We start from the raw sequence: 11,260 nt of genomic DNA on the forward strand, positions 1-11,260 counted from the left end.
AAACTGTCATTATTTGCAGATGACATGATATTGTACATAGAAAACCCTAAAGACTCCATCAAAGTACTATGAGTTTTAATAAATGAATTTGGCAAGGCAGCTGGATACAAAATTAACATCTGAAAATTGACGGCATTTTTATACACCAACAGTGAACGCTCAAAAGGAGAAACTAAAAAAGAATACCACTTACCATTGCAACTAAAATATAAGATACCTCAGAATAAACTTAACCAAGGAGGTAAAAGACCTGTACTCAGAAAACTATAGGACATTGAAAAAAGAAATAGAGGAAGATATAAACAAGTGGAAGGATATACTATGTTCATGGATTGGAAGAATTAATATCATTAAAAAGTCCATATTACCAAAAGCAATCTATAGATTCAATGCAATTCCTATTAAAAAACCAACAGCATATTTCACAGAGCTAGAACAAATATCCCCAAAATTTATATGGAACCAAAAAAGGCCCTGAATAGCCACAGCCATCTTGAGAAAGAACAGAGTTGGAGGGGTCACTTTACCACATATCAAACTATAATACAAAGCCATTGTAATCACAATGGCCTGGTATTGGTACAACAACAGACATATAGATCAATGAAACAGAACAGAGACCCCAGAAATAGACCCATACCACTAGAGTCAGTTAATATTTGACAAAGAAGGCAAGAGCATACAATGGAGTAAAGATAGTCTCTTTAATAAATGGTGCTGGGAAAATTGGACAGGTACATGCAAAAAAATGAAACTAGATCACCAACTTACTCCATACACAAGAATAAATTTAAAATGGGTAAAAGACTTAAATGTAAGTCATGAAAACATAACAGTCCTAGAAGAAAATATAGGCAGTCAAGTTACAGACATCTCACATAGTGGACTTTTCACTGATACATCTCCTAGGGCAAGAGAAACAAAAGAAAAAATAAACAAACAAACAGGACTACATCAAACTAAAAAGCTTCTGCACAACAAAAGAAATCAGCCTCAAAATACAAAGGAACTCCAAGGTCTGGGATAATATATTTGCCAAGGATGTATCTGATAAGGGGCTAATCTCCAAAGTGTACAAAGAACTCATACAACTCATCAAGAGGATGACAAACAATCCAATTAAGAAATGGGCAAAGGACCTGAATAGACACTTCTCCAAAGAGGACATTTAGAAAGCTAATAGATACTCACTGTCACTAATTATCAGAGAAATACAAATTAAAACCACAATGAGATATCACCTCACACCTGTCAGAATGGCTGCCTTCAATAAATCAATAAACAACAAGTGTTGGTGAGGATGTGGGGAAAGGGGAACCCTGGTGCACTGTTGGTGGGAATGCAGACTGGGGCAGCCACTGTGGGAAGCAATATGGAGTTACCTCAAAAAATTAAAAATGGGGCTGCCTTATTACCCAGTGATCCCACTTCTGGGAATATATCCAAAGAAACCCGAAATACTGTTTAAAATATATGCACCCCTATGTTCATTGCAGTGTTATTTACAATAGCCAAGGCCTGGAAACAGCCCAAGTGCCCATCAGCAGATGAGTGGATTAAAAAGCTGGGGGACAGGAAGAGAGAAACAAGCTGGGGCGCAGGTAACGGCTGCACCAGCCGCCTCCCGCAACCACATAAAAATCACAACTAAAGTATAGAACCACCGTCACTCAGAGCCTCCTGAGATCTGGCTGCACAGAAGCCCCACGCCCAGGGAGCTGAAGAAGCACCGAGACCGGCAGGAGGGGCGAGCGGATCGGAGCTGAATCGCAGAGACGCGGCCGAGGGCCCACGCCTGGTGCCGCAGTTGAAACCGGGAGGGCATCTCGGTGGTGGGGGTTTCCCGGAGGGGTCCCAGCCCCACATCAGGCCTCCAGCCCAGGGCTCAGGGCCGGGAAGAGATGTCCCCAGAGCTTCGGGCTGTGAAACCAGCAGGGACTGTCCCTGAGGGTCGCGGAGGCTGCGGGAGCCCCAGCAGCTCCTCCTAAAGGGCCCGGCGCGGACTCACTCAGACGCTCCCTCTGAGCCCAGCGCCGGGAGCAGCCTGAAGGGACCCGGGACACTCGGGGAGGAACTAACCTGCCTGAGATCCGGGCGAGAGGCGGAGGGCGGCCTCCTCCCAGGCAGAAGGGCTGGTGGAGGCCATGGCTCCTTTGGAGAGTCCTCCCGGCACACAGCCGGCAGGCAGGTGCCATGTTTAAGTGGCCAGCACCTGACTCACGCCCTTGGCCCCGCCCCGTGATTCCCGGAGGCCCCGCCCCTCCCCACCTGCAGCTCATCCAGGCTGTTTCCAGGGGCTTTTCTGTGCAAGTGGCCTCTCCAGCCTCATGCTTAGGACTTTCCTAAAATCTCTCAAACAAGCAGCAGCTGCCCCATAGGGCTTGATAAGTGGCCCAGGCCTGGCCCTAGTGGCAGTTGCATTGGCTCATAGCTGGGCCTCTCCTGGGCACCTCCAAGCCCAGCACAAGGAGCAGCCAACTACGGTTTGCTGTGTAGCTCATGCTGGGGGGCCCTGGGCAAGCCACTGGCAGAGGCTGACTTTGCACCTCCAAGGAGGCCCCAGAGACAGTGCACCTGGTGGTCAGACTTGACCACGCTGGATTACAACCCTACCACAACCACGAGTGACACACTGAAGGGGCGCACTTGGTGAACACCAAAGCCCCACTGAAGCAAATCCTGCTCCACAGAGGTGTCTCCAGCACAGCAGCTCTTTGGCTGTAGCTGCAGCTGGTCCTCACAGCCAATTGGCCTGGTGGGTCAGTTCCTCCCAGTGACACCAACAGCAACCAAGGCTCAACTACAACAGGACAGTGCACACAGCCCACACAGGGGAGCACCTAGAAGGCCCAGCTCAGGTGACTGGGGAGGCTGAGCCACAGGACCCTACAGGACACCTAATACACAAAGCCACTCTATGAATTCCAGGAGACATAGCAGCTCTACCTAATACATAGAAACAAACACCTGGAAGCAGCCAAAATGCGGAGGCAAAGAAACATGTCACAAAGGAAAGGACAGAAGAAATCTCTAGAAGAGGAACTAAGTGAAATAGAAACAAGCAAGCTAACAGAGTTCAGAATACTGTTTATAAGGGTTCTCAAGCATATTAGTAAGAGTATGATGAAAATAACAGAAAAATAGAAGACATAATAAAGTACCAATTTGAAATGAAGGCTGCATGAACTGAAATGAAGAATAATTTACAGGGAGTCAACAGTAGAGTAGAGGACGCTGAGAATCAAATCAGCAATTTGGAACATGAGGAAACAAAAACACCCAACCAGAAGAGCAAAAAGAAAAAAAGAACCCAGAAATATGAAGATAGTATAAGGAGCCTCTGGGACAACTTCAAGAGGCCCAACATTCGTATTATTGGGGTGCCAGGAGGAGAGGAGAGCAAGAAATTGAAAACCTATTTGAAAAAATAATGACAGAAAACTTCCCCTCCCTGGGGAAAGAAATAGACTTACAAGTCTAGGAAGCACGGAGGGTCCCAAACAAGAGGAACCCAAAGAGGCCACAGCAAGACACATCATAATTAAAATGCCAAAGGTTAAAGACTAAGAGAGAATCTTAAAAGCAGCAAGAGAAAAGCAGTTAGTTACCTACAAGGGAGCTTGCAGAGCTGTTGTAGGAAATTAAGACACCTGCTCAAAATAAACACAATCAACTTAAAAAAAAAAATAGAAATAACAAGAAAGCAAATAACTATTAAAAATTAAATAATTATTATAGAAGAAAGGTTTGAGACAACCATTATGAACAGAAAGTAAAAAACTAAAGAGATGATTTATTAGGGACAGATAAAGCTGTGCAGGCTAAATTGCACCAATAGAAGAATGGTGTTGTCCCCAAATTAAAAAAGAATATGTTAGCCCAGCAGGTGTAACTCAGTTGGTTGGGTGTTGTCCCAGGCATCAAAAGGTAGCTATTTCGATTCCCCGATTCCGTCAGGCACATGCCCAGATTCCTGGCTCTATTCCCGTAAGGGGTGTGCAGGAGGCACCCAATCGATGTTTCCCTCACCTCAATGTTTCTATCTCTCGCTCCCTCTCCCTTCCTCTCTCTAAAAAAATCAATAAAAACATACATATTTTTAAAAAGAATATGTTTTGAAGATACTAGAGAAGAAACTCCTTGAAGTGAAGGTGGAACTGAATCTGCCACCTTAAGAATGTGAGTACTATGGTTAAAGGCAGTGTACATGGAATTCACTTTCCTCATCATTTTAATTTATTCATAATAACCAGGGTGCATCTATCTTATAAAATCAATACTATAATAAGTCTATACTTCAAATTTAAAACTTTAATAAGTAGAAGTCACCATAAACAAAGTAAAGAAAATGAGAGTAAATTTATAGCTTTCAGAATATTTAGCAAACTCTCCCTTATTATCAAAGAAAGGACAGTCACCTCAACTGATAACATTGGTAATAAATAAGGCAGCAACTCACCAAAGAGGTAATTTAAATGGTTAATAAACACAGAACACGGTTCAATGTCCCGTGTCATCAGGAAATGCAAATTAACTAAATGCATCCCTTTATATAGCACTTTTTTGAAACTGAGCATTGGGAGATGAGTCATTTCATTTGCTATTGTTAAAAGAATATATCGGTTTAGCTACTTAGAAGGGCAGTTTGGCAGAATCCATAAACGAATAAGTATGAGTACTCTTTGCCTCACAATTTGATTTTTTGGTTATTGACACAAGACAAATTCATGTATATAGGCAAAAAAGAGAGACATGCATGATTGTTATCACAGCTTGCTGAAATGATCTAAGTGTCTGTCAATGGAAGAGAAGGGTTTAAAAAAATCATGGCATGGAGTAGTATGCAGCTGTTAAAAAGAACGAGGGAGATCTAGATGTTCATTAAAGTGAAAAGATCTATTTTCGCTACTAAAATAAGTAAAAATGCAAAAGAGCATATATAATATAATCCCCTTTGTTAAAAAACAAGACAGAAATTATATATTTAGGAAAATAAGTTATATGTGTAAATGCAGAGAAAGGGATATGCTCTCAACACTGGACAGGGCCAGGACTGAGACCGTCAGGGGGGTGGGAAGTGAGGGGGACTTTTTCCCTCGTTTGAAACTTCATGAACAAGAATGTAAAATGTAATTCTTTTGTATTAAAAAAGTTAAACATATTAAGTCATGTTATTTCTGACCCCTTCCTAGAGAAAAGGAAGGACTTCTGGCCTTTTCCGTGTCGAGTACAACCCGCTGCAGAGCAGGAAGTCAGAGCCCACGTGGGGCTCAGCCTGCGCTGCGCTGGCCTCCCTCCCTCCCTCCTCTTCCTCACTCCCTCCTCTTCCTCCCTCAGCTCAGTCCTGCAGGAAGGGCCAGCGCGGGCCCAGGTCAGGTACCAGACCGAGGCGCCCAGATTTGAAAGGCCACATGTTCTCCCTGAATTTTATATTTTCAAAGTGCCCTCGTTGGAATGACCTAGGTGAACTCAGAGGGGCCCGAAGGAAACAAGAGGGTTCAGAGGTCATGAGAAAATAACAAGTCACTGCCTGAAAGCATCAGGAAGGACAGACAGAGGAGCCCAGATGGCTGCCAGCTGAGCGGTGGCTGCAAGACAGGAGCCCTGTGGGTCGTGGCAGCTGCACTCACACCAGCAGATGTCCCTCTGCCTTCCAGAGATCTGATTTCCTCTCTGCAGTTTCCTGCACTTTCTCACATTGCAGGAGAGCGTCCCGCAGCGCAGGACTGAGGTCAACGCTTAGACGAGTGTCTAGTGGCGGAGACTAAAGCGGTGGCACAGCCTGAGGGAAAGTTAAAGAAAGGGAGGCTGAGACTGACCTGGCGCTGAAGTTGTTGCCCCCACTGGCCATCGTCCTGCCCTGGGCACTGCCTGGGCCTGGAGCCTGGACTTCGATGCCCCTGGTGCCCCCAGCCTGGGACCAGTGTGGCTGCCCAGCGCTGAGCAGGAAGTGGGTGAGGCTGCCCTGAGTCGGCTCCACCCAAGTGGGGAAAATGAAAGTGAAAATAAATACCCAGTGTTCTCAGACAATGTCTCCTCCTCCTGCAGCCCCAGCGTGGTTCTCAGCCATCAGGACAAGTGGCAGCAGGAATGGAGGACAAAGAGGGACAGACAGGACCTGGAGGACCCCAGCGAGGAGCAGGACCAGCCCCCAGGGGTCTCCTTGTTTGTGCAAAGACACCAAAAACAGGGAAGTAGCCTGAGCCAGGGGGCCGGGAAACCTGGAGAGCACAGAGGCAGCGACCGAGGAGGGGCAGGGGGCAGAGGACGTGCCAAGGGGACAGGCTTCCTTAGCCTCCCCAGGAGCAGCTTCCATTCGGATGTCAGTGGTGGGCTGAGTGTCCAGCCTGGGAGACCCTGTGGGGACAGAGTTTGTCCCTGAGACAAAGCAGAGGGACCTGAGAATTCACAGGCAGGAGGAAGGAGCAGCAGCAACAGCAGCCACTGGGCCGGAGGACAAAGACCCGGCGCCTCTGTGGACGCAGAAACGGAGAGGAGGGGGCACCAGGGAACTAAGGGGGAACCCTCAGGCCCCACACCAACGTCCCCTTCCAGGAGGGGCCCCTCAGTCGGCAGGACTCCGGGTCCCCCTGCCCTCCCCTCTTCCTGGGGAGACTCAGGCTGGGAGCTCTGTGAGGGTGGGTCCACTCCTTGTTGGCCTCCTGGGCTCATCCTGCTGGAGAGGCCAGGGCTCTGTGCCCCTCCGAGCTCCAGGGCACAGGGCCAGCGGCCTGGAGTGTGGGGGGTGTGGTTGATTGGAGCAGCCTGAGACCTTGAGGCTAAGCCCAGTTTCGGGGTTCAGACTGAGGAATGTTTTTTTGGCACACATCCAGCTTTTACCAGGAAGAAAGCTGGTATTTTGGTGCCCATCTGTCTCGCCTGCCTGTCAGTTGGTTTGGAACTCAAGTGGTGGAAAGGCATGTACTTTTGGGGCGCCCACGAACATGTTAAAATGAGTCAAGCACCTGGGTGTATGTTTTGCTCCTTGATTTCTTGTCCACTTTGTGCCCTAGATGGGTAAAGAGGTGGGTCGTCAGGTCCCCTTCAGCTGCACGGTTGTGTAGACTTGGTGGCACTTGGCGGCAGTATTTCGGCTCTCAGAGACTGAGGTGAGGTGGAGCCCCTTATCCCACTTAGTAGAGCCTTAGGGACTCGGCTCAGGGGTGGTACAGCTGTGGACTCCTGAGTCTTCCTTCAAAGTTGGTAAGAACCCAGAGGGATTGATGGCGGTGAAATGTGATTATTTTTATAGCGAAGGCAGCGAATCCTTGGGAAAGGGTATGGGAGGAGACATCTGGGCAGAGGGGGCAGAGGTTAAGGACTGAGGGTTGTAGGGTGTGCAAGAGAGAAGGGGACCAGAGGGGAGCGCAGTAAGTCTGTCTGGGCCACGTTCGGAAGGTCTAGGGCTATGCACGAGAAACACCCGGAGGAAGCTCACAGTCCTTGTGCAGCCCAAGAAGGAAGGAGGCTGGCCCAAGGCCACATGGTCATCCCCAGCCCACAGTTGCCACCGTCACCACAGCCCTTCACCTGGAGCCCTGGGCTCCACCTCCGGGGGGTTAGTGACCTGCATCCACGCCGGAACCAGGACTGATCTCCCTGGTACCTGGTTACCGCTCGACAGCACCATACTCTCTGCAGCGCCCTGAAACCACCTCACGCCTCTCTCCCACGGCCACCCAGCCCCAGGCACACGGCGTGGAGCCTGGTACTGCCCTCGCATTTCTCATTTTAGCCCGAGTGTCCCCCTACCGCAGGCTGGGCAGCCCTTTCCTCCCCTCCTGGACTTGGCTCCAGCCACGTCTGCACTTCCCTCTAGGGGTCGTGCATCGTATTATTGTCTCCTTAGAGCTGGGTTTTGTTGCCTGTTCAGAGAGACTGAAAGCAACAATCCCTCTCCTCTCCAGGCTGCGTCTATCTAAACCCCTCTAAATTAGCAATAGAAGTGCTATTCTTTCTTTCTAAATAAAGGTGAAACCACTTAAGGATTGGGTTCTGAGATAATTTTGGTATTTGGCTGTTCATCAGCATAAAAATGTGCTTATGACCTGGACAGAGAAGTCTGGGTTTAAAATTGAGGGGTTCCTGAAACTGTGGCCCCTTCCATCTCCCGGCAGCCCCTGTTTCCCAGAGAGTTTCATTCTGTCCGGGAGCCCCACGGTGACCCTGCCTTCTCCACCTTCCTGGAGACAGAACTCCTCAAACCTGTCCCTCCGCAGCCTGAGGCCAGTGTTCCCAGGGTGCACACAAGAGACTCACCCTGAGGTTCCTCCCAGGCATGTTGATTTTACTCGATGGTGAGCAACGTAAAGCAATTAAAATCATCAAACAAGTTTCAAACATGAATGGAATAGCCCTGGCAGGTGTGGCTCAGCTGGTTGAGCAGCATCCCATGTGCCACATGCCTGGGTTTCAGGCTCAATCCTTGGTAGGGCATGTGCAGGAGGTAGTAGATCAACGTTTCTCTCTCACATCAATGTTCCTCTCTCTCTCTCCCCCTCTCTAAAATAAATAAAAACATTTAAAAAAATGAACAGAGTAGAATGAATGATTAAGAGAAAATGTGAGACCACAAAGAGGTTGTGGGTGTCATGCAGACTTCAAGCAATGCCTGTCATCCCCTACCCCCATCTCTCTGGGGGATCGGCTTCACCTTCCTCCACAGTTAGGGTTCCCTTCCTCCTGGAGGATCGGAACCTGAGTGTCTCAGCTTCACCCAAGTCTTACTGACTCAGATGCCCAACTGCTTGGCTGGAAAAAAAAGGATACCTTTTATGAGGTTCACCATGGTTAATATTCTGGGAGTCCTGGCGGAATCTGCATGTGTTTTGTGAGTCCCCACTGGCACTTGCTGCCATCACTGGTGTATCTGGAACCAGGCAGTTCCTCATAAGCCTTGTCCCATAAGAAAAAAGCAAGGCTGTAGGGGCCAGCCCTGCCCTCAGGAAGGGGGAGGAATGTTTTGTGGGAGTTACCTTGACCCGGGGTCTCCCAGCGAGTCCAGAGTGTCAGCCGGGCTGGGTGCCACAAGGAGCAGGGATGCACCAGGGAAGGAGATGATCGAATGAGCAGGGAACCCTTTGCAGCGTCCCCAATTCTAATCTTTCTGCAAGTCCCCCTTCAGCCATTACTGATCAGGGTGACCTGGAATGGTTCCCTGGGCTGTCCTAGGCCTTAGGACAGCCCAGTGACGCCTGTGCAGGAAGAAAAGACGTGCACTTGGTGGCTCATTCTGATCATCCCCGCTCAGCACAAAGAAGGAGCCCACTGGGAGTGGCCTTCACTTCTTTTTGGCTTGTAAGTGGTGCTTCTGTTGAGAGGAACATCTTGGCAGGGACCTCAGAGTTGCTGCACGGAACAGAGACAGTGGAGGTGGCCAGTGCAGCTTCAGGAAGACCCAGTGGTCGTGAGACTGGAGGTGGGATGTCATAAGGGGGCTCCACCATGGGAAAAGGGCGAATTAAATGGTCCTCGCACAGAGGGAGTCAGAGGGATATGCACACAGAAGGATGCAGGAAGGACTTGGCAGCCCAAGTGTATTTCTAGTGTAAAGAGTGGTAGAAACAGAGCCACTTTACAATGGGGTGGAGCTGCCGGGCCAGAGGCACTGCCTTGCATGTCTTATACCTCAATCCTTTGGAATGTTAAAACAGGGCAAAATAACCTTTGGACTGGGACTGAGCAACCTTGTGTCCTAAAGAACTGTTTGGAAAGACAACAATAAAGCAGTTATGACTACTAGACTGATGACTACTGGACTGAAAATGAAAAATGTTGTTTAAAATTAGTATCACTGCGTCGTTACCTGCACCAGTAGAGATGCCTGTCTTCTATTGATGTCATTACTCCCCTTCCCTTTCTCATAAGTACCCTCTCATTGCCTCTGTTTCCTAATGGGGACATTATTTGGACTTCTGCCCGAGTGAATGTTTCCCGAAGAGCTAGTCTCATTGATTTCAGTAAATATTTGTTGCCTGGCACTTGAAAAGTTCTTTTTATTTTTAAGTTAACGCTAGCAAGGCCCCTGCACACCTGCTGACCATTGCCTGGAGGTGATATATAGGGAAGGCGTGGAGCCTGCTTTGCCCACAGAAGCTCTTGCTGGGCACTGTTGTGGTTGGGGAGACAGCTGAGACGGGATGCCTTGGGCACTTTCAGAGCACCTGTGCCCAGGGTACAGAAAGTCCTGCACAAAGGGAGAGGTGTGACTTCTTAGGAACACCAACTATAACAGCTCTGGCCCAGGGGAAACCTAACTACAAGCTCTCCCTCAGGGCCGAGTCCTGCGCTTTCCCTCTACCTGGTGCACGTGGTTCTCATGTGTACACATGCTATGCCCATGAGGAAGGTTGGCATCCTGGCGGGTCCCAGCACACTAGCACAGGACAATCACATGGGACTGGTCGGGTCATAAAGTGGCCCCGGGAATACACAGGTGTGACCCTGGAGCTCCACCAGGTTCTGGGGGACATCCAGTGTCTCACCTTGGCATGAGGCTGGTCAAGTGTAGGTGGCTTCTAGGTTCTCCACGTAGAATGGCTTACAGACGGACCATGCCCAGCATGGCTCCGCTGGTTTCTCAAGATGATTACATTGAAGTTGAAAACTCACCCATCTTATTTTATCTTGGGGCATAAAGGGAATAGAGGGAAAGTTCCCTGGAGGTCAGATGCCATTTCCACAGGTACTATTTGAGAACAGCCAGTGGGTTGTGTAACACATGGCACCCTCCTCTCCAGAGAAGGAAGACATCACTGCCTTCTCCTGCATGCCATCTGGACCCTCCCTTCCACAGAGAAGGAAGACCTCTCTGCCCTCCCCACATGCCCTCTGGACCCTCCCCTCCACAGAGAAGGAAGGCCTCTCTGCCCTCCCCACATGCCATCTGGGCCCTCCCCTCCATAGAGAAGGAAGGCCTCTCTGCCCTCCCCACATGCCATCTATAGCCCATGAAACTCCCTTCCATGAACAATTGCAGGGACTGAAGCCTGCTGAATATGGAGCCATGGGGAGTGAGAGTGGGAGGCTCACACATGCCCACGGGCCTTGGTTCCAGGCTGAGCTGTAAGTGAATAATGATTTCCTTGAGCTGTGCCTGCACAAACCAAGTACTGGAAATTGCAGCCTCACCCACTGGGGTGCTGGGCAGGTTAGACCTGAAGCCACCACTTGCCATCAGGCAGGAGTGTAGCATAGGCGCATAGGGGCTGCCTCGTGTTTCCTGAGTAAGCAAAAGCAGAGCGAACCAGTCAGCTCCTGC

The 11,260-nt window shown here is 49.2% G+C and overlaps 1 protein-coding gene across 1 annotated transcript in view; it reads right to left on the reverse strand.

Annotated features, from left to right (window-relative positions):
- Nucleotides 1-5,868, reverse strand: part of SP100 (SP100 nuclear body protein) — a 55,618-nt gene extending 49,750 nt beyond the window's left edge. Inside the window, exon 1 of the mRNA XM_087819524.1 lies at nt 5,820-5,868. Coding sequence (XP_087675650.1) covers nt 5,820-5,851 — 32 coding nt within the window. The 5' untranslated portion in view covers nt 5,852-5,868. The remainder of the gene's footprint in view (nt 1-5,819) is intronic.
- Between the last annotated feature and the right edge of the window lie 5,392 nt (nt 5,869-11,260).

This window comes from Miniopterus natalensis, chromosome 8, assembly GCF_054644295.1.
Source record: "Miniopterus natalensis isolate mMinNat1 chromosome 8, mMinNat1.hap1, whole genome shotgun sequence".
In the NCBI taxonomy this organism is placed as follows: domain Eukaryota; kingdom Metazoa; phylum Chordata; class Mammalia; order Chiroptera; family Miniopteridae; genus Miniopterus; species Miniopterus natalensis.